Here is a 24,111-nt window from a genome sequence, read left to right as displayed (position 1 = left end):
TTGGTGTTTGTGCTTATTTCAATTCTGAACTACCCATTGAAAAGCTTGTTACTCCTGGTTCGGAAAGACTTGAGGTGATGCGGCCAATTTCGCATTCCCAGCTTGTCCACATTTTCTGCCTCTCGTATTATCTTTCGGAAATCGGTAAAGCCGACTTGTATTCGAATCATTTCCTTGAATCTGTTGAGAAATTAACATAATTTTTTATCCACCAGTACTTTTTACTATTTGGGGCGATTTTAATGATTTTGGTCTTTTTAAGGTTGTTCAGCAATTGTCTATGACTCATCTTATTAGGGGCCCCACTTAAAAGAATTCCCACCTTGACTTTGTAATGTTTAAAGCGGAATTACATTACAAGCGCGGTATCTCGTTTGCTCTCTTCCTGCCTCGTGACCATGTTGCGCTGGTTAATGAACCATTGCAGACAACGGAAAACGTCATTGGTATGGTTTTGTAGGACAGCAAGCCGTTGCCAATAAGTCGCATCTAAATTATTTGCCTGACACAACTTCTCATAGACAGTGGAAATTAAAGACCAAAATCAGGCTATGGACGAGTTGTTGCGAATCTTGCGATTACTACGATCTTGTTTGTCCTCTTGTCAGAATAAAAGTTTAATAGAGACCCAGAGTATGCGACTCCGCAGATAATAAATCTTTTGAGACGGAAACAATATGCCTTCAAGAGTAGGGAGTCGTATGAAGTTAAGCGTCTGAATGATAAGATTCAGCGAATCATCATTTCAAATTTGAAGCCCAAGGACTACTGCAACATTGGTGGAAACGTGCATTGGAGTACTGGGTAGAACGCAAAACTCTGCACAAATCTTCATTACTGCGATTGAGATCAACGAAAAATTGGTTAAATTATCTACTATTTCTTCTGAAATTTCACTTGATTCCTCCATGGTTAGTGTCGAATTGCCCCCTCTCTTTTCCTTGCAACAGAATTATAAGGATCTCAAAAAGATCAACAAATCTTCTCCTGGTCAACACGGACTTTCTTGTTGGTTGTTTTGACAGAATTCTCCAAACCTGGCCTCTGTTTTCCATCATTTGTTCAATGAGTTCCTCAAGAATGGAGTTCCTCAAGATTTTTTTCCATAGGCATTCAAGATATCACGTGTTATTCCAGTTCCAAAAAACGACATGTTCTATAAGCAATCTTTGGCTAGTATCGGTAACATCGATTTTCGCTATTTCAAAAGATTCATCTTTGAGCAGTTTGTTTCTTCAGCTTATAATAAGAATTTTGACAAAAATCTGTTTGGGTTATTGGGAAAGGAATCTCCTCGCAACATGCATTGCTGAAAATTCTACACTTTTGCAGGAATTTTAGCAAGAACTCTAATTATGTGCGAATATTTGATTTCAACTTGAGCAGAGCTTTTGGCCTGCTTTCTAGAGACCAAACTGTTGAGAAACTGAAGGAGTTGATGACTATTCAGTTGCACATTGTTAATGTTCTGACCGATTTTCTGACTAATTGGGCCTATTATTTTGATATCAAGAACGAACAGTCAATTGTGCTTTGGACAATTTGTGGTCTTTCTCAAGAAAACATGTTGTGTTCTACCATGGTTGGGCCTATCAAGTTAAATTTAGTCTACAATGAGTTGGAAATTTAAGAACCGACCCGAAAATTGATCAAGTATGCTGAAGACATCACTCCAATTAATCCTGGTAGATTCAATGATCCCGACAAAAATGTAGTAGCGTTAGTGGACCTAAAAACTTTATGAGTCTAAGAGTGTCGAGATTTGTGTGTTTACCATTTTGGTCAGCAAGTTTTACCTATTTTTGGCTGAAGGCAATGCAGTGGTTTGAAAAATTTCGAGAGGCGCTATTAACACTGCGTTAGTAGTATGTCTGTTGGATGTCTTTTTCCAACTTTATTTTAAATTTACATCTTTTGTGTTTGAAGCTCCCATCGGAGTTCATAATGAAAGACAACGGCCGGATTCTTAAGCAATTTGTTGCAAATCCAGAAAGGAAAATAGTTTTGCGGAGTTTTGGGACATCAAGATTGTAAAATGAAGGAACTTACAGCCGGCAAAGACAGCATCGTCTATATCAAATGCAAAGGAATTTCAGTAGTGCTTCTCTGTAGACCCAAGAACTAAGCAAATATGAATTCAACGGTATAAAGTTGACGCAGTAGTTCATCCAACTTGATGACCCAATTGGAGTTTGTCATTGAGGAATCTCGAATCATCTGCGTTACTTCTAGGTAAAAAACGCCAAGTTCTGTGTTCAGTCTCAGAGTTGAGGTTACCTATTTTTTTTTCATTTTACCTTAATGGGTTATAATTTGAATCTCGTAGTGTCAATTCGATCTATTTCTGAATGTCTACGCTTAGTTCTTTTATGAGTCTCACAGCACTCTTCTCAAGATTTCGTTGTTAAAATTACAAAGCGATCTTTGAAAAACTTTGTCAGGGACAAAAAATCTGAAAAAAGTGTGGTCACTAGTGGTGTTCCCCAGGATACACTGTTTTTCATCATTTACATAAACGATATACCTGAAATTGTAAATGAACAACTGTGCTACGGCTATGCGGACGACTAAAGCTGTTTCTACAGATCAGACAACAATGAGCAAAGCAAGCCTTGTTCAATCACTGCATTGTTGTGCTCTGTAAACTGCATGAGACGAAATGATGAAAAATTCACACTGGGAAACTTCAAGGAAACACTCAAGGAGGTATTAAACGATAATCCAGTAACAAAAGTAGTTTCTCAGAAAAACTTTGGTTTAATAATAAAAGCTATTCTGTCTTGGAGAGCATGTACTAACAAAGGATGCCAGAAAGCTATCGGCTCTCTCTACTCAATCAGACGTAATTAGTCGAAATTCCGTCTGGTTACTTCAAAATTAAATACTTATACCGGCTACGTGGTTGCAATAACGGTTCATGGTTCACCTGTGTCTCACTATGAAAATACAAATTCACAAAAAATTGAAATGATACGACGTGGACACTAATTGCAAATTTCAGCAACAAAGAACGACTCAAAAAAAGTAAGATTTTTGCCAAAGTCTCTATATATTGAAATGCGCGATATCCTTGTGCCCATATCATTTTCTGGAGGCAACTGTAATATCAACATCGGCGTTTTTTCTTCAATCAGTTGCGACCAACACGCGACAAAGTGACCGAAGTGAGTTGGTTGTTCCAAAGACCGGCCGTAGGAAAGCAATTTCAGACTTTTTTATCAGAATTGTTTTGCTTGTTAATATAGTATCAAGAGCAGCTGGAAAGCAAATGCATAAAAGACCTCTTTTTTGTACTGAAAATACTTTTAGAAATACAGCTACACAGACTCGTGTACCTGTTTAATAAACTGCTACTGCGGCTCAGGCAGCCCCTGCAGAAAACTCGAAAACCGTAATTCATTAAACTCAACATTTGGCTGCAAACCAATTGTTATAATAATCCTTGAAGCCTGTACTACTACTGCTACTATTGCTACTACTACTACTACTACTACTACTACTACTACTACTACTACTACTACTACTTCTACTTCTACTTCTACTACTACTACTACTACTACTACTACTACTACTACTACTACTACTAATACTACTACTACTACTACTGTTTCAACACTTTAATTCCAAATATGAAATAAAGGCACGGTTGGCAACAAATACAAACAAAACAAGAAGAGTTATTTGTTTGGTTATTCTGTGAAGTGCTGTACGACGAAATTGTTGAAGGCATTCTTTGACCCGGTTGCTGCTTTCTCCTGCAATCTGGTGAACGATACTTTGTTTCGTACACAGTCTCCTTCGATTTGACTCATCCACGTTTTCCGTTAACCCCCAGGAGCGCGTCTAGCATGGACGTATTGATCGGGCGGGTCCCAATCGAAGGCACTGCGGGCTAATCTTCCTGGTTCCATTCTCTGGATGTGTCCGTACCATTTTATCCGTTTGAGCATGATCATCGTGGATAGTTGGGGCATTCGTGATCTTGACATAATTTCTTCGTTCGTTGCTTTCTCCAGATATGACACACGTAGAATTCTCCGAAGACAACCACAGTGGAAACTCTCAAGTTTTCTCTCCATTAATTTCGAAAGAGTCCAAGTCTCTGAGCTGTACAGCACGGCTGATAAAACGAGTGCTTTGTACAAATTGCATTTGAGGTGCACGCTGAGCTGCTTGCTCTTCCAGAGATTTTGGAAGTTAGCAAACCGTTGTCTACCTTCTGCAAGTTTGCAATTGACCTCCTGCAGGTCTCCATGCTTGAGGCTGACATATGATCCGAGATACTTGAACGCTTCTATGTTTTCAAACTCGTTTCCGAGAACATCTTGTACTTTGCAGGAAAACACGCGTGTGGCAACTGCTTTAGGTTTGCCACAGTATCTCGATTGGTGAACTTTTCGGCCATTGACTGTTTTGAACTTTCTTTCACACTTGTCACAGGTAAGGCTCGCCTCTAGTTGCTCGAACTTTGACTTGTCGACGACATTCTTTGACAAACCGGCTTTGCAGAATCTTGTTTGGTGCACTTTGCGTCCGGTAACTGTACTGAATTGCCGCTGACAATTCTGACATCTTACTACTACTACTACTACTACTACTACTACTACTACTACTACTACTTCTACTACTACTACTAATACTACTACTACTACTACTACTACTACTACTACTACTACTACTACTACTGCTACTACTACTACTACTACTGCTACTACTACTACTACTACTACTACTACTACTACTACTACTACTACTACTACTATTACTACCACTACTTCTTCTACTACTACTACTTCTCGAGCAGCCTCGCCTCCTATACATTCCAAGGTGAACTTGCATAGAGACACAGATGAGGTGTTTTCACTCGTCGACTCAGTATTCCCATAGTTTTCAGTTGAGTGGAGAAGTTAGCGTTGGCTTGCTGCTGGTTGGTGTTTTCATAACATTTTTTTCTGCAACCTGAGAAATGAAGATTTCTTCTACTAAACACTTTCTGCTTTTGTTACGGATCTACTTTTTTGCGCCATAGTGTAGTTTATTTTCTCCCAATAACAATAGTATTCCAATTGTCGGAACTTCATTTAGAGCCATAGTAGAAGGAGGCGGTTGCCCTAAATTACCTTATATTTTGTTCAAATCCAGATTTGTAGTCCTGTTGTACACTTTGTTTTCTCTACAGAATTTTTTTTAATTATTTACGAGGTCTTGACATTTGGATACAGTCAGGTTTTATATATGTATCTAGGAGTTAAAGCAAGAAGTTTATGAATATAGGAGTTGAACAAAAAATATAATTTGTGCTTGACAAAAATATGAGATAAAATTTAATGGATACGGATCGGTTTATGTTGAGCAGACAAGCCGGCATTATACCACTTGGATTTCAGAACATCAATAGAAGCATTCACAGGTGGGTCAACATCTTGTTGAATGTAGTGGCTCCACGAATGACATTGAAAGGAAAATTCTGGATGCCAAAAAAGGCAAAAAAAAGGGCAAAAGAAAAAAAAGGCAGAAAAATTTTGTGCATGCTTAAACGAAATTTGCAAAAACCCAAAAGAGGGATATTTAGGGTTAAAGCAAATTTTTAGTTAACTTAGTCATACAAAAACATGGTCGAAATTGAAAAGTCCGTTAAAGGAATGTTTTTGAAATATAGATAACTGATGTAAATATGAGTTGTAACTAGACTAAATTTTGTATAAATGAAAAGACTTGATTAAATTTTTTTAAGATGGTTCTTAGAATTGTTTAAATTGTGTTCGCAGTCATTTTTATCCTCTAACAATTTGTGAAACGGTTTCAACATGACGATGAACGTAAAGTTCGAAAACTTTTTTTTACTATCAGAATTATTTTTTTGACACATTTTTTTCTATTACATCATTTACTTTGTCAATTGTTTGAAAAGAGAGCATAAGGAAGGGCTAACTGCAAAATACTTTGAGAAGTTTTCTGTGTTTTAGCGTTTTAGCAGGTATGAGTTTTATTGATTTACCGAGATGTTGAATTTTGTGGCCACAAGCTTGCTTCACCATGCTGTATGTAGTCTCTCATATTCAATCAAAAAAATGTTTTTAGGCAAAGTGGGATCGGTACCCGGATTCTTCTTCCACAGAAACTACAAAAACTTATTCAAGAGAGCGTCTCCTTTCAGATGGTCATCTGAGCAAGAGGACAGATTTGGTAGTTCTGATAATAACGCGATCTCAAGTCACAAGTCGAACAACTACCAACACTGCTGAGTGCCGGAGTTGATAACGTTCGCGAGAACGAGCAAAGACCTCTGCAGTGCTATTGTTTACTGTTAAGGCGTTGTTTACGGAACTGCTTAATTCTAACGTACTGATGCTAACCGTAATGATACATCCAATTTTGAAGAGGAAAACGAACACAAAGCCAGAAAAGTTTTGCGAGCCGCACCATTAAGCGGGATTGGAGGTTAAGACCCTGGAGACGGTATTACACCTCCAATTACATTTAAGAGGTCTGCTCAGGAACGAAATGCCAAGAACCTGGACAAAGGTAAAGAAAAGCTAGAGCCAAGGCAAGGTGGGTGATACAGACAAAACTGAGGAGGAGCTAATGAACACTCGGGTGGTCTTTCCCCCTGTCCACGAACTTCATTGAGGTATGTGCTTGCTGCTGCCAAAAACATGGCTCATGTATATTTTGAAAAAGTAAATTGCTGCAATCTTGATTATATGAAAACCCTAAATAACTTCAATAGCCCGTAGTTATTTTTTGATTTTTTAAAACAATATATTAACAATGATATCATTTCGGAAATCTTGAGGTTTTGCGCTCACAAAAATGAGATTTTTTCTAGACTCGTTTCGCACGATTTTCAATTAAAACTCCTGAAACAAGAAAAAACCGTTCTGAATGAGGCCGTAAGGTGTTCAAGAGATGCCATCCGTTGTAAGCACTTTTAGGCGTGGAATAAGGAATCACTCTGCAATGGATCAAAATAGACATAATTGAAAACTAGGCAAACTGTCAGAGAGACAGAACAGACCGCTGCGGAATGGCTCCCTTAAAAATGTTGTGATAATGAATGGCGTTTAACTTCCGAATTTTGTACTTGATGTCCTATCGCTGGGACCTAGACGCCCCGTGAATGACAAGTATAAGGAGGTGCACTTCCTCGCAGACGTCGACAATTATTAAGTGAAAAAGTGAGAATAAAACGGCGGGTGAGAATTTTTTTGAAATTGAGGCGTCCTCAAAATAGTGCACCTAAAAGCCAAAGATAAGCTGGCCGTACATTTGATTACGTAAAAGCAGGGGATTTTCTGGCAGTACCTTTGGACAAAGGCTGCGGTTTCCGGGTTATCAACAAGTCAACGTACAGGGAAACACTTGGCGGTGTGCTAAATTCGGATCAGTTCCAGAAAAATCAATGGCGCAAAAGATGAATTTGTGATCAAAAATGAAAAATCCATAAATAAAAGCCTGCAACAATTGATGAAGCAAGGGATAACATTTAGTGACAACATTTATCAAAGACTCAGATCAACTGGTTCACAACCGGAGAAGTTATATGGTCTAGCAAAAACACACAAAAAAGTATACCTCTCCGACCTGTTCTTTTGATACTTGGTAGCAGTAATGAAAAATTTAACAAATTTTTGGCACCGTTTTTTAGGAAATTACCGGGGCCAAACATTGAAAACAACACGAAAGATGCTAATAAAACTTTAGAGTTACTCTCTCTTGAGGATAACGAGCAGATAGTGTCTCTAGACAAAAAATGTGTACATCAACGTTGTAGAGGCAAAACAAATCGCTCTAAGAGAACTCTATTCAAACTACAAAGCTCCACAGATCCCATGGTTTGCAAGGAAAATTTTATTAAGGGTAGTGGTGACAATTGTTCGTTTTAAATGTAACGGGATCCAGTATGTACAATTACATTGTCTAGCTATGGTTGCTAGCTATCACTTGATGTAATACTAGCAAACGTGTGGATAAAATTGTTTGAGTCATCACTGCAAATACCAGAGTTCCGTGAAAATATCTACAAATCTTATCAGAACGGGAAATGCAAAGACTGCAACCGGAGAGTGATTTTCCGAGGAAAAGGTGTAGAATGTGATTCATGCAAAACTGGTTTCATGCAAAATGCCAAATAAACCAAAATGCAGGATCATGTTTGGAGTTGTACGTATTGCAGCAATCAACACACAGAGGGCTGGATTGAGGGGATGAAATTGTTAAAAAAATATGATGACAATATCTGCCCAGTTGATTGTAACCCGGACGAGTACTTAAAAATTTTAAATTCATCAAAGAAAAACTTGCAATTTACATTAGAAAAAGAAAATTTAAAAGAGGATTTGGCTTTTCTTGATATCAATCTAAATGTGAACAGTTAGAAAAAATCATCTGGCATTGGTATCGAAAATCAACTGACACATGAATAATACTGAATTTTCGCAGCTGTGCACCGTTTCAGCATCAGAAAAATGTGATTTAGGGGACGGTTTACAGCGGTTTTGAAGCACCATATAAGTGGTTGCCTTCCATTGACGCGCTTGAGAACTACAAGACAAGAATTAAAAATCACTATCCAGATGGATGATCTTCAAAAATAGTGAACCAGATCTTAGAAAAGATAATAATTGGCAGTAAAGATCAAATGAAAACAACACCAAAATAACATAATTTTTTGGATCTTTTCCGTTTGTGCCCCCCCAGTACGTTATGCTCCCCCCAGTGACAGAGCACGTGTCATTACATAGTAAATCATTATGTAAAAATATTGCACGTGCGTCTGGGGGTTGCAAATAATATGCACCCTCTAAGCTGGGGGGGCACAAACGGAAAAGATCCAATTTTTTCTACAACAAAATTGCAAGTTTAGACAAAACAATTCAAGCAATATGAAAATTGTATGCGACTTGAAATTGGTTTTTTGAGCCAGAAATATGATCAAGCCTCTCCACTCTAAAATCAGCTTTTGCTAGAGAACTGAAATTTTACGTGGTATATGAGATAAAATGTAATGTGGATCCATCAATATTGGGCTGACAAGCAGGCATTTTACCACTAGGATATCAGAACATCAAAAGAAGCATTCACAGGTTGGTCAACAGCTTTTCGGATATAGTGGCATCACGAATGATATTGAAAGGAAATTTCTCGATGCCTGTCGCTCCGTAGAAAAACTCATGACCATTGAAGCTGTATACATCGGCAAGTTGAATCCGGGAATGAACACGCGCGATGAATATAGGGGACGGGAAGTCACGCTAAAATATTAGTTCAAGTCATAATTTTGAATTGGGAAAGAAAACTGAGGCGCAAATTTTTTATGCATGACAAAACGAAATTTGCAAAACCCCACAAGAGGGATACATAGGATTAGGGAAAATTTGGGATTGCCTTAGAAATAAAAAAACGTTGGTCAAAATCGAGAAATCTGGTATAGGCACATTTTTAAAGAAAGTTGTAACAGCTGTAACTATGAGTTGTAAATAGGCTAAATATTGAACAAATGAAAAAAAAATTTGATTGAATTCAATAAGATTCAATCAAAGGATTCACAATTTCAGTAAATACAATTTCAGTTTTATGCTCCAACAATTTGTTAAACACTTTTAACCTGACGATGAACGTAAAATTCGAAAACATTTGTTTCAACTATCTGAATTAATTTTATTTTGACAAATTAGTTTCTACTGCATTATAGGTGTTGATTTGCCACAGCCGAGTTGATCGAATTAACTATAAGTAAGATAGTTTTTTTCTTTAGTGACGTTCTTTTATTTGTGTAGTTACAGCACTTATGTTACTATGTAAAAACAGCACTTTTGCCGGAGGTTGTAACAGTTGTATACCCACTATTTTGTAGGAGAGACGGAATAGATCCCTTGCTTTTCAAATTGTTTATGAAATCATACAGAGTAATTGTTCTTTTTTCGTCCGATAACTTTCGCTGAACTTTTCTTGCTGAAGCAAAGTTCAGGAACAGGAACTACAGTGTCCAGTGACTCTTGGTGCCCAATAGAGAAGATGCTGATGCGTTGTTCAGTGAGCATACTCCAATAAGTGTGATCCCACCTCTCCTTTTCTGGATTTCATTAAACAAAATTAAGGCAATAAACAAATAAGGAACTAATTGTTCTACATCTAGATTTTGCGACAAAAATTCTCGACAAAAATTTTCTATTCACAAAATACTATAATATATGAAGTCAGAGGTAATCTTCTAATGCTTCTAACAGCTTACTTTAGGATACGGCATTGTTTCGTCAGAATCGATGACGACTGTTCTAAGTTGGAGCACGTGGCAGGAGGTGTTCCTCGGGGATCAAAAACTGGCCAACTTCTCTTCTTAATTTTTGTAAATGATTTGCCTGCCTCAAAAGCTTCAATCCTTTGTTACGATTTTCCTAATGCTAGTAACCAAGAACTTCAGTATGCAACCCCCGAACTAAAAAAAAATGATGAAAGGAAAACTGCCTTTTTTAATCGAAGTTCTTTGTCTCCCATTGACATCCAAAATTTCATGGGCTAAAAATATTCACGAGCTTTAGCTCGGATAAAATCTGTAATCAGTTAGTTCGAAGGCAACCAATTTTTCTTTTAAAACAAAATTAATTCCTAATAAATACCCTAAATAATTGGTCACGTATAAAGGTCATGTAGTTCCAACCATCAGCTACTGTTTACAAGCATGGTTCGCATAAAAATCTAGGATCTTTTCCGTTTGTGCCCCCCCCCCCAGCTTAGTGGGCGCATATTATTTGCGCCCCCCAGACGCACGTGCCACATTTTTACACAATGATTTACTATGTAATGGCACGTGCTCTGTAGTAGTAGTAGTAGTAGTAGTAGTAGGAGAGTCTTTAGGGTCGGAGCCCTCGGGTGTGGAACCCTTCAGTTTTCGTTTGGCACGAGTTTTTTCATTGGATTGCAGATTCCACAGTTGCATAGAAGTCTCCAGGTGCAGCTGTCGAGTTCGTTGTAGCTTCTGTGGAAATAGTTTTGGTACATCTCTGTCAGAAGTTTCTTCGTCATTGGCTTCTCCGTTGTCCTACTGATGATGTTGAATAGCTTTGTGGCTCTGAAGAAAAAATTTTCGTCTGATTTATGTAGTCGGTGTTTGGGGAGTTCAAATTCCTGCTTTTGTCTTGTTTCGTTCTCTTTTCGCTTTGGCAGTTTGTCTTCGGGGACGTAGTAATTGCCTTCTAGGATTGAGAGGAGATAGAGGACATCGTGCATTTCCATGTACATGGAGAGTGGGAGTATTTTCAGCGTTTCGAGTCTTTGATGGTATTCGTCGTTTCCACCGCATATCCACTTTGTTGCCTTTTGCTGGATCTTCTCGATTGATTTCATGTCAGTCTTCGAAGGGTACCAGACTTGGGAGGCGTAAGTGAGTACGGGCACTACGTATCCTATGTAAGCGTTCAGTTTCGTTTCCATTGAGGTTCTGCTCGAAACATTTCGTTTGAGTGTGTAGAAGGCTTTCCACGCTTTGGTTGTTCTAAGTTGGCAGTTTGCGCTCCAAGAGAGATTTCGAGACATTACGACTCCGAGATCTTTTTGGGTGGCAACGGTTTCAAGACCTGCTTCGTCACGCTGGGCTAGATCCCCTCTGATGAGGAGAGTTTTACTTTTGCTAACATTTAGGTCCATATGGTTTGCTTTGCTCCATTTCTGTATTTCCCCGAGTGTGGTCTCGCATTCGTGTTCACCGTGGGTAATTGCTTTGAAATCATCCGCGTATCCGAAGGCCGGGATGTCTGAGATTTCTTCGGGGAGATCGTCAATGTAGATGATGAACATCAGAGGCCCCAAAATTGATCCCTGAGGTACTCCGCTGGTTACATTTCTGGTCTTTGATTTGCTTGTTCCAATTTTGACGCGTTGCGTTCGGTTTGTGAGATAGCTTTCGAGTAGTTGGAGTAGCTTTCCTCCGAGGCCAATGTTCTCGAGCTTCTGGATGAGTCTTTTGTGCGCTACTTTGTCAAAGGCTTTTCTGAAGTCAACATACAGAGTTCGAATGTCATTGCATTTTTTCGATTCAAGTTGCTGGTATAGTTCGTCTGTGAAGAGGATGAGTTGAAGTACTGCTGATCGTTTCTTTCTGAAACCGTGTTGGGAATCAGAGAGGGTTCTTTCTATTGGTGGGTAAAGCCGTTCGAAGATGACTTTCTCGAAGACTTTTGAGACGTTCTTCAATAGACTTATTGGTCGATACTGTGTGATGTCTGCTTTGTCGTTTTCTTTGTAGATCGGGGTGATCTCACTTGTTTTCCAGCTCTCTGGGAATTTTCCTTTATTAAGGCAGGTTTGGAAGATAAGTTTGAGAGATTTTGCCAAAGCTGGGGCGTTTTTTAAGATTATATTTCCGATGTTGTCTGGGCCGCACGCTTTGTTTGCCTGGAGGCCCAACAGTTGTCTTTCGATTTCTTCTTCAGAAATTCTGAGGTAGTTGAGTCTCTGTTTTGGGTAGACTGAGGGTTCGTTGATTTTACCATCTTTGGTGAAAACGTCGGAGAAGAAGTCGTTGAAGAGATTGCACTTTTCACTATCGGTTGTGGCTGTTTTCTTTGTTTCTTGTCCATTTTGCACAACATTGTAGTACATTTCATCAGGGAAGTGTTTTGATTTGCGTAGGGATTTCAGGTATTTCTGTAGATCAGACATTCGGCGGCTTTTGAAGAGTTGGGGGGCGCATATCGTACTGGGGGGTCACAAACGGAAAAGATCCAAAACCTAATATGTCGAAATATGAAACAGTGCAGATCTCAGCAACAAAGTGGATAACCAGCATAACTTCTGGGCTACAACAGTCAATTGATAGAGTTGATCCTTCTATCCCAGGTCTTTTTTGAAAATTTAAGATTTACTGCTTTTTCTCTCAATGGCTGAGTGAAAACGTGATATTTCTGTAAATTCTAATTCCAAAAAAGACAGCAAAACAAGACAGTATAGCAGAAACGATTATCAAACTAATAACAAAAAGCTGACAAAACCCGGCGAAAATTTTTGAAGAGAACCATCAACTCTTGAGAGCCTTTTGATGAGAGCCTTTTGAAGAGTTACTTGACGAACTATTTAACCTAGCGGACAAGGTTGCCTCATTAGCTGAAAATTCCTGAAGTTCCCATCGGAGGTGGTACTGAAAGACGACTCCCGGATTTTCAAGCAACTTGTTGCAGGATCGGAAAAGAAATTAGTCATGCGCAGTTCTGGGATATCAAGGATTGTAAAATGAAGAAATTTGAAATTTACAGCCAGGAAAATGCCTCCGTAAAATGCCCCAAAATCTAAGACGTCTACTGACAATCAAACGGTTGAAAAACCCAAAACCAAAGTCCAAAGTTTGAAGGTTTAGCATCCTTCGAAGAAAAAGTTTTCAAGAGCTGTCAATTCAGTAAAATACAAAAAAATTTAAATTTAATTAGGAAAAATCCCTCGACACCCAACTGTAAAACTCAATAACATAGAAATCTCCGACGATACTGAAAAAGCTAACTTTTTCGACATTTAATTCTGTAGCGTCTTCAATGAAAATGAAACAGAATCGAATAGCGAGTCATTCATTAAATGTCTTTAGTTTATCTTCCAATGCTGCCCAAAAAAAAGGTTATGCACCACTATTTGGAAATACTCCCAAATAACACCAAATTTCAAAGAGGGGAAACAAAGCTGAAGTCAGCTATAAGAGATCTATTAGTCTACAGTGTTGGTGCTCTAAAGTATTCGAAAACTTCGTCTTCAACCCCATTTATGAACACGTAAAAACTTACCTGCGCAAATATCAGTTTTGTTGTCGAAACCGACGGTCTGCTACCTTACAGCTCTCACTTTTACTTCATTTATGACCACGTAAAAACTTAACTGCGCAAATATCAGTTTTGTTGTCGAAACCGACTGTCTGCTACCTTACAGCTCTCACTTTTACTTGATACCATTTACGAAAGTGATTGATACCGTCCCGCACAATCAACTGCACAATCAACTTCTCAAGAAAATAAAATACTGTGGAATAGATGGAAAAAGATATTTGATTGACAGACAGCAGGCCGTAAAAATAAATGAGAACCTCTTCAGTACAAAATCAGTAGCCAGCAGGGTTCTAAAAAATGTAGAAGAAATTGCTGAAAAAGAGCAAAAGATTGAAATGGGATGAGAAAAATAATTTAAATTTGAAATTTTTGACGCACGAAAGTTCAATCTATTTCAGAAGTACCTAAAAAGATCACAAAAAGCTCCACAATTGCTCCAAAAACTGCAATACTAAACGAAGTTTTTGAAACAGATCTAGAAACGAGTGAAGTTTTCAACGGTCTGATATGCAGTGAGTTGATTTCAATTACCTCGTAATGGATGCTCAACTCTAATCTTTGAAGACAGACCAAATCAACTAAAATGCATTGTTACCTACAACCAATCCAAGCTGTGACTGGCCAATGTGAAAGACGGTAATTCATATCGTAGCCACGAAAAAAAATTGGAAAACAAGTTCAGATTTTGTGGTACGTACAGATGCCTTCTATAACGATGTCAATAACTTTCAATTTCAATAACGCAATGTTTTTATACTTCAAATTGAAAAAATCGTTTGTCTTTCTTGCGACACATTCCAAAACAGATCAAATACATATGGAAACCTGCTTTTACGAAACTTCGTTGGAAATATTTATTACTCAAACACAATGAATTAGATAAATGTAACTGGAAGATAAACTCTATATGTGGGAATTGCAATCCACGTGGAAAACTATCATAAAACTCAATCTCAAACGATGTGCAAACCCTTAGACTAAGTCTTAAAGCCTATACTACTCTTACTGCTACTAATTCTAATTTGTGATGTTAATGTGGCCGCTGCAATAACTGGCAGAAACCATAGAATTAATTGTGGACTTGCATTATGGGGCTGAAAACGCAGGGGATTACCCTGATGCCTTAACTCCTACTATTAATTTTAGGCTAATTGCTGCTGCAATTTTAGTGGGGATGTTTTTTATTGTAACTTTAGTTCAGTGTCAAAATTTAAACCGTTATTAACGCAATTAACAATATTTGCAATGTAATGTGATCAGTTCATTTTAAGCTAATGACAACCGCGCCATTTGCTGGCATGAAAAGAAAAGAACCATGAGAGCAAGCAGATTCGCCGGTACTTGTTACGGCGGATCTTCTCCATTATAGCGCCACCCCCACGAAATTATAGCCCCCCCCATTATGGTCACCCACACCCAAACACAATTAATTGTTAAATTTCAGTGGATTTGTTATGATTAAGGGTGACTTCGTCCAACGTGCTGCATCTGTAATACGGAATTCACCACGAATAACGCTCGAAACTCTGTCAAATATACCCGTTGAGAAGAAGCCCAAGCCCATTGTAGTGAAATACAAAAGAGGTAACCGACTCAAATGGAGAAATTTCCCTCCTCTGGGTCATGTCGATGGGCGAACTCCATTGAACATCAGAACGCCCAAGTATCCATATTATAAGCATCAAGAATCACGGCTGGAATACTTCCCGCTCTCTTTGTTTCGGCTACAAAATATGATTGATATGGGCGTGATAAATGCTAATAAACCTCTCGATTTTGGTAAAATTGCTATGGCGAATGTGATCGACAAGGACCTGTTGCCTGATATGAGTGGAATTCAGTTAACAAGAGAAGGTGTGGAGTACTTCAAAACTCCAGTCAACATTGAAGTTCAACACATTGAATCCGATGAAGTAATAGCGGCTATTGAACGTATTGGAGGTTCTATTGTATCAGCTTACTATGACGAAAATGCTCTCACGTGTTTGCGAAATCCTCTAAAATTTTTCTCTAAAAGTTTACCAATTCCTCCCAGATTATTACCACCAATCGAGTTGATCGAATATTACACTGATCCAAGTCACCGCGGGTATTTATGCAGTGAAGAAGAAATCAACAATGCTAAAAAGGTTTTGGCTGATAAAATTGGTTATGAAAGTGGGCCGGATTCAAACTTTGCTTGCACGAAAAAGGGGCCTCGCCAAATTTTTTTCTTCCTTGATCCTGGAATGGTAATCAACTTGAAAGACAAAATAGTTGCTCAATTTCAATTTAATGATGAGTATAAAAGTGCTTATAATAAAGGTATAATTGTTTGAGCTTCTCAAATTGTTTCTCAGAAGTCGCCCTGTACCTAATCTATACTTGCGTTGCATTAGTAGTATCAGATGCAATGCTATTAAAGAAAAAAGTTATTGTGTTAAATATAATTTGTCCATTTAAATAGCTGCAATAGAGGAGCGTTTTGCTCGCCTCATTGATACAACTCAATTTTGTTTTAAACCTGACTCCTTCACTACAACTAACTGAATCGGGGGCGTTGTAATTTTAAGACCCAAAGATGCAATGGAGTTGTTAGCTTTTCAAGCAATTCTTCATTTTGGGAGAGATTTTTGAGTCGTAGTTTTGGTAAAGTGGCATGAAACATCAAGGAGGAAAAATGAAAGCAGTTTGTATGGTGCCGAGAAAACATTATTCGGATTGTAAGTTCTTTACCTGCGTTAGTTTGTATTTTTGGCGTTTTTTTAAATATCAGTTCTTCAGTCAGTGAAGCAAGGAGCACGCAGTGTTAAGATGAGTCTTTGCTCTCGAACACAGTCATCTTGCTGTGACTGTGTTCGGAGGTTTGATAGAAAGCAGTTCGACCGCGGTTTCTGTGTCTTTATGGCTGGAAGAGGAGGTTAATTTTTTACAGTATATTGCGAAAGGAATGTGAGTATCAGGTTTCTATCGATTTTTTTCGACTTGCAGAGTTTTCGTTTTCTGCATTGGTTTGACGGAAAATCTGAGACTAAATCATTTTACTCCCAACTGTTATAGCAACTGTGAGCACATGCTCAGCGAGTGGTATCATTGGTTATTCGAGGCGATCATAAAATTCAGACGAATACGGAGTAAGCATAGATCTAATTTGCCTCCGTAGATAGCACGCCTGCCACATCACATCTAATGAAAAAATTTAACACTTTTAGGAGAAAACTGAATTTACTAACCAACAGTGACTCATTGAGACATAAAATAGAAATGTCGAGAAGCAATCAGACCTACATCAGAAAACTTATGAATCAAAACTTTTCAACTCAGGGAATTCGCACGCCATATAAATAAATATATTTTAAAAGCTTACGGAGAGGACCATCAGTTCGGCCTCAAGTTCAATTGAACAAAGATATAGCAAACTGTGTTGCTAAAGAAGCTTCTCTTTATAATATTTTGTTCAGACTTCATCTTATCATCCGTCTTCAATAACTTTGAATGAAAATTAGACATTGAACAATTATCTTGTCAGAAGAATCAGTTTGAAGTATTGGATGTCATTAGACGTATGAAAATCGTGGGACCAGATAAGTTGCCTGCAGTTGTCCTCAGGAACTGTGCAAAAGAACTTTCAAAACTGTCTTCGAGTTTTTGAGAAATTTTAGGCGTCTCGGAGCCTATCTTAATGCATGGAAAATAGGATGTTAATTATCGTCCTGTAACACTTATGCTTCTTCTCGAAAGTTCTAGAACAGTTATTGTACGCCTCAATTGTCAGTTCTTCAAAGGACTCATAACAGATTCACAATACAGTTTTTATCAAAGAAGATCAGTTGTTCTTCAATTAATTACCTGAGAACAATCAAGAAAGTAGCTCACTTTTCCGACTTCTCCGAAGCGTTCGACCTAATTGATCATGGAATACTTACGTAAAGTCAATAATTTGGGAATAGGTGGGACGTTCATTAAGATTTTGAAGAGCTACCTTTTGAAGTGACAGGCTGCAAAATTTGAAAATTGGAAATCTAAAATCAAAGAATTTGCCGGTCACCTCGGGTGTACCCCTGGGCTCAATATTCGGGCCGTTACTTCATCTCACATATATTAACCACTTACCTGAAACGTTTTTTAACCCCAAAGTCTCTTCTTGTTGACGATCTCAGTTTATTGTATAATGAAGTTTTTGCAAACGCGGATCTTGATTCAAGAATGCGTTGGAGTTACGAAATTATTAGCCTTAATTTATCGAATGCCAGTTTTTAAACTTTTGAATCAAGATAAGACTAAGTCCAATGTTGGGCACTGGAAATTGGAGATCCTTAGAGGACCGTGGATTCACTGTGAACGACAGCCTCATCTGGAAGGAACATGTAGAATTGCTGACTGGTGCAGCTATTAAGTTCTTCCAAATTAAAAACACATTAAATATCCACATGGTTTCTACGATACTTAATCTCCAAGATCCTAACATATGCATATATCTGTTATATGGCGCCGAGGTATAACATGAGACTCCTAGAAAAATCTCAAGAAAAATTTTTGAGTTGGACCCTACCTAATCCTAGTTATTGCGAACGACTAAGATCCTTGAACTTATTACCTCTCAACTAATAGATTGTGCTAACAGATGTTCTCTTGCTATCAAAATTATTAAACAATTGTTATGCGTTCGATAAAAGTGGGCATTTGATTATTGTACAAATACGCTCAAGTTATCGGTTTGTGTTGCCTCAAATGCAAAAAGGAAGTTTCAACGGTCAAATTTTTTATCGAGCTACATTCAGAGCAAACATCATTGCTCCATAAGTGAAATTCTTTCAACCGGTCGGACTCAGAAATTGAATTTTGAACTTTGATGTGGAAGTATTTCAATTTTTAGTTCAATATTGAAAATTCGTGTTCCATAACAATTGTCTTTGCGGAAAATGTCGTTCCTCGAACGAGTTAACCTTACCAAAATTGAACTAATTTGGTTCATCTAAATTCTTTTTCTTGCTGCAGCAGTCGCTCGCGTTTATGAAAGTAATAATAAAACCAGAAATATTGTGTTCATGCGGCGTTTTGATCTATAAGTGGAGCCGAGTAAATTTGCAATATGAAATTGTTTTTGCTTAGTGGAAGAAGGTCTTTGTTTACGCTTTCCTTCAGTGAATCACTTTTTGACCTATTTGTCTTCAAACCGTTTTTGTCCCCCTTGGTTATTTTTCACTATTTAAGCTAGGTTTTTAATAGAAATATTTTTTGATCGAAACTCTAGTGTTGTAACCCTCTGAAGCTGATATTGGTGTGTTTTGAAAGCACTATAATACTTTTCAGCGGCATTCATATTGCTCAAAATCGAGGAAAGGTATATCATATATTCTTTTCTGTGTACTTTAACGGCCGTTCTTTACTCAATGTTCTTAATCCGAAGTTTTGAGGTCGAATTTTTAACTCAATGTTCTTAAAATTTTGTGAAATTACTGGTCGGGTTTTTCAAAATGTCTCATATTTTTCTTTCGTTCTTTGTTTGTATGTTAGAATAAAGTTGTTTTCAACATTCAGAGATTTAGTGTTTGTTGCTCAATTTTTTTTTGGCGGTAATTGTTAGAAATTCAATGAAAATTGGTTTTTGGAAAGACGAGCAAGTTATCGGTTTGTGTTGCCTCAAATGCAAAAGAGAAGTTTCAACTGTCAATTTTTTTTAACGAGCTATATACAGCAAACATCAATGATTCAAAAGTGAATCTCTTTCAACCGGTCGAACTCAGAAAAATAAATTTGGAACTTCGTTGTGGAAGTATTTAACTTTTTAGTTCAATATTGAAAATTCGTGTTTCGTAACATTTGTCTTTGCAGAAAATGTCGTTCCTCGAACGAGTTAAATGATCTAAAATTGAACCAGTTTGATTCATCTAAATGTTTTTTTTGCTGCAGCAGTCCCTCGCTATTGTGGATGTAATAATTATAAACCAGAACTACTGTGTTCATGCGGCGTTTTGATCTAAAAGTGGCACCGAGTAAATTTGCAATATGATATTGTTTTTGCTTGGTCGAAGGTTTTTGCTCGCGGTCTGCTTTCAGTGAATCACTTTTTGACCTATTTGTTTTCAAACGGTTTTTGTCCCCTTATGTTAATTTTCACTAAGCTAGGGATTTAGTCGAAATATTTTTTGATCGAAACTCTAGTAATGTAACCCTCTGCAGCTGATATTGATTTGTTTTGAAAGCACTATAATATTTTTCAGCGGCATTCATATTGCTCAAAATCAAGGACAGGGATTTGATAGATTCTATTCTTTTTACGTTAACGGCCGTTCATTGCTCAATGTTCCTAATTCGAATTTTTAAGTTCGAATTTTTAAACTCATTGTTCGTAAAAATTTGTAAAAGTACTGATCGTGTTTTGCAAAAATTCTCATATTTTTCTTTCATTTGTTTATTAGAATCAAGTTTTTTTTTAAATTCAGAGATTTATTGTGTTGCTCGAAATTTTTTGGCATTATTTGTTAGAAATTCAATGAAAATTTACTTTTGGTATTTTATTAATTAAGATTTTTAGGCGAAAGGCGCTCATATAATCGGTTTGTGTTGCTTCAAATGCAAAAGAGAAGTTTCAACTGTCAATTTTTTTATCGAGCTATATACAGAGGAAACATCATTTATTCAAAAGTGAATCTCTTTCAACCGGTCGGACTCAAAAATTGAATTTGGAACTTCGTTGTGGAAGTATTTAACTTTTTAGTTCAATATTGAAAATTCGTGTTCCGTAACATTTGTCTTTGCGGAAATTGTCGTTGCTCGAGCGAGTTAAACTTACCAAATTGAACTAGCTTGATTCTTCTAAATTGTTTATCTTGCTGCAACAGTCCCTCGCGTTTGTGAAAGTAATAAAACCAGAAAAATTGTGTTCATGCGGCGTTTCGATCTAAAAGTGGAACCCAGTAAATTTGCAATATGAATTTGTTTTGCTTAGTGGAAGAAGGCCTTTGTTTACACTCTGCTTTCAGTAAATCACTTTTTGACCTATTTGTTTTCAAACCGTTTTTGTCCTCTTTGGTTAATTTTCACTAAGCTAGGGATTTAATGGAAATATTTTTTGATCGAATTTCTAGTAGTGTAACCCTCTGCAGCTGATATTGGTTTGTTTTGAAAGCACTATAATATTTTTTAGCGGCATTCATATTGCTCAAAATCAAGGACAGGGATTTCATAGATTCTATTCTGTTTGCGTTAACGGCTGTTCATTGCTCAACGTTCCTAATTCGAAATTTTGTTCGAATTTTTAAACTCATTGTTCGTAAAAATTTGTAAAAGTACTGATCGTGTTTTTCATAAATTCTCATAGTTTTCTTTCGTTTGTTTGTTTATTAGAATAAATGTTTTTTTAAAAAATTCAGAGATTTAGTATTTGTGTTCCTCAAAGTTTTTTTGGCGTTAATTGTTAGAAGTTCAATGAAAATTTGTTTTTGGCATTCTATTAATTAAGACTTTTAGGCGAAAGACGCTCAAGTTATCGGTTTGTGTTGGCTCAAATGCAAAAGAGAAGCTTCAGCGGTCACATTTTTTATCGAGCAACAAACAGAGCAAGCATCATTGATTCAAAAATGAAATTCTTTCAACCGGTCGGACTCAAAAATTGGATTTGGAACTTCGTTGTGGAAGTGTTTAACTTTTTAGTTCAATTTTGAAAATTCGTGTTCCGTAACATTTATGTCTTTGCGGAAAATGTCGTTGCTCGAACGAGTTAAACTCACCAAAATTTAATTAGCTTGGTTCATCTTAATTGTTTATCTTGCTGCAGCAGTCCCGCGCGTTTGTGAAAGTAATAATAAAACCAGAAATATTGTGTTCATGCGGCGTTTTGATCTATAAGTGGAACCGAGTAAATTTGCAATATGAAATTGTTTTACTTAGTGCAAGAAGGTCTTTGCTTACACTTTGCTTTCAGCGAATCACTTTTTGACCTATTTGTTTTCAAACCGTTTTTGCCCCCTTTGGTTAATTTTTGCTATTTAAGCTATGGATTTAATGGAAATTTTTTCTGATCGAAACTCTAGTAATGTAACTCTCTGCAGCTGATATTGGTTTGTTTTGAAAGCACTATAATATTTTTCAGCGGCATTCATATTGCTCAAAATCAAGGACAGGGATTTCATAGATTCTATTCTGTTTGCGTTAACGGCTGTTCATTGCTCAACGTTCCTAATTCGAAATTTTGAGTTCGAATTTTTAAACTCATTGTTCGTAAAAATTTGTAAAAGTACTGATCGTGTTTTTCATAAATTCTCATAGTTTTCTTTCGTTTGTTTGTTTATTAGAATAAATGTTTTTTTAAAAAAATTCAGAGATTTAGTATTTGTGTTCCTCAAAGTTTTTTTGGCGTTAATTGTTAGAAGTTCAATGAAAATTTGTTTTTGGCATTCTATTAATTAAGACTTTTAGGCGAAAGACGCTCAAGTTATCGGTTTGTGTTGGCTCAAATGCAAAAGAGAAGCTTCAGCGGTCACATTTTTTATCGAGCAACAAACAGAGCAAGCATCATTGATTCAAAAATGAAATTCTTTCAACCGGTCGGACTCAAAAATTGGATTTGGAACTTCGTTGTGGAAGTGTTTAACTTTTTAGTTCAATTTTGAAAATTCGTGTTCCGTAACATTTATGTCTTTGCGGAAAATGTCGTTGCTCGAACGAGTTAAACTCACCAAAATTTAACTAGCTTGGTTCATCTTAATTGTTTATCTTGCTGCAGCAGTCCCGCGCGTTTGTGAAAGTAATAATAAAACCAGAAATATTGTGTTCATGCGGCGTTTTGATCTATAAGTGGAACCGAGTAAATTTGCAATATGAAATTGTTTTACTTAGTGCAAGAAGGTCTTTGCTTACACTTTGCTTTCAGCGAATCACTTTTTGACCTATTTGTTTTCAAACCGTTTTTGCCCCCTTTGGTTAATTTTTGCTATTTAAGCTATGGATTTAATGGAAATTTTTTCTGATCGAAACTCTAGTAATGTAGCTCTCTGCAGCTGATATTGGTTTGTTTTGAAAGCACTATAATATTTTTCAGCGGCATTCATATTGCTCAAAATCAAGGACAGGGATTTCATAGATTCTATTCTGTTTACGTTAACGGCCGTTCATTGCTCAATGTTCCTAATTCGACTTTCTGAGTTCGAATCGTTAAACTCATTGTTCGTAAAAATTTGTGAAAGTGCTGATCGTGTTTTTTAAAAATTCTCATATTTTTCTTTCGTTTGTTTATTAGAATATTTTTAAAAATTCAGGGATTTAGTATTTGTGTTGCTCAAAAAATTTTTGGCGTTAATTGTTAGAATTTCAATGAAAATTTGTTTTTGGCATTTTATTAATTAAGACTTTTAGGCGAAAGACGCTCAAGTTATCGGTTTGTGTTGCCTCAATTGCAAAAGAGAAGTTTCAACTGTCAAATTTTTTATCCAGCTATAGACAGAGCAGACATCATTGATTCAAAAGTGAATCTCTTTCAACCGGTCGGACTCAAAAAATTGAATTTGGAACTTCGTTGTGGAAGTGTTTAACTTAGTTCAATATTGAAAATTCGTGTTCCGTTACATTTATGTCTTTGCGGAAAATGTCGTTGCTCGAACGACTTAAACTCACCAAAATTGAACTAGCTTGATTCATCTAAATTGTTTATCTTGCTGCAGCAGTCCCGCGCGTTTGTGAAAGTAATAATAAAACCAGAAATATTGTGTTCATGCGGCGTTTTGATCTATAAGTGGAACCGAGTAAATTTGCAATATGAAATTGTTTTACTTAGTGCAAGAAGGTCTTTGTTTACACTCTGCTTTCAGCGAATCACTTTTTGACCTATTTGTTTTCAAACCGTTTTTGCCCCCTATGGTTAATTTTTGCTACTTAAGCTAGGGATTTAATGGAAATATTTTCTGATCGAAACTCTAGTAATGTAACTCTCTGCAGCTGATATTGGTTTGTTTTGAAAGCACTATAATTTTTTTCAGCGGCATTCATATTGCTCAAAATCAAGGACAGGGATGTCATAGATTCTATTCTGTTTACGTTAACGGCCGTTCATTGCTCAATGTTCCTAATTCGAATTTTTGAGTTCGAATCTTAACTCATTGTTCGTAAAAATTTGTGAAAGTACTGATCGTGTTTTTTTTTTAAAATTCTCATATTTTTCTTTCGTTTCTTTATTAGAATATTTTTTTTAAAAATTCAGGGGTTTAGTATTTGTGTTGATCAAAAATTTTTTGACGTTAATTGTTAGAAATTCAATGAAAATTTGTTTTTGGCATTTTATTAATTAGGACTTTTAGGCGAAAGACGCTCAAGTTATCGGTTTGTGTTG

The 24,111-nt window shown here is 36.9% G+C and overlaps 1 protein-coding gene across 1 annotated transcript; it reads left to right on the top strand.

Moving 5' to 3' along the window:
- Positions 1-15,220: 15,220 nt before the first annotated feature.
- Positions 15,221-16,248, top strand: LOC142337180 (large ribosomal subunit protein uL15m-like). The gene has a single exon (XM_075386293.1). The coding sequence runs from the start codon at positions 15,260-15,262 to the stop codon at positions 16,121-16,123; it is 864 nt and encodes a 287-aa protein (XP_075242408.1). The 5' UTR covers positions 15,221-15,259; the 3' UTR covers positions 16,124-16,248.
- Positions 16,249-24,111: the final 7,863 nt, after the last annotated feature.

This window comes from Convolutriloba macropyga, chromosome 3 (assembly GCF_964194025.1).
Source record: "Convolutriloba macropyga chromosome 3, txConMacr16.3, whole genome shotgun sequence".
Classification (NCBI taxonomy): Eukaryota; Metazoa; Xenacoelomorpha; order Acoela; family Convolutidae; genus Convolutriloba; species Convolutriloba macropyga.
This window is presented reverse-complemented; position numbering and strand designations above follow the sequence as displayed.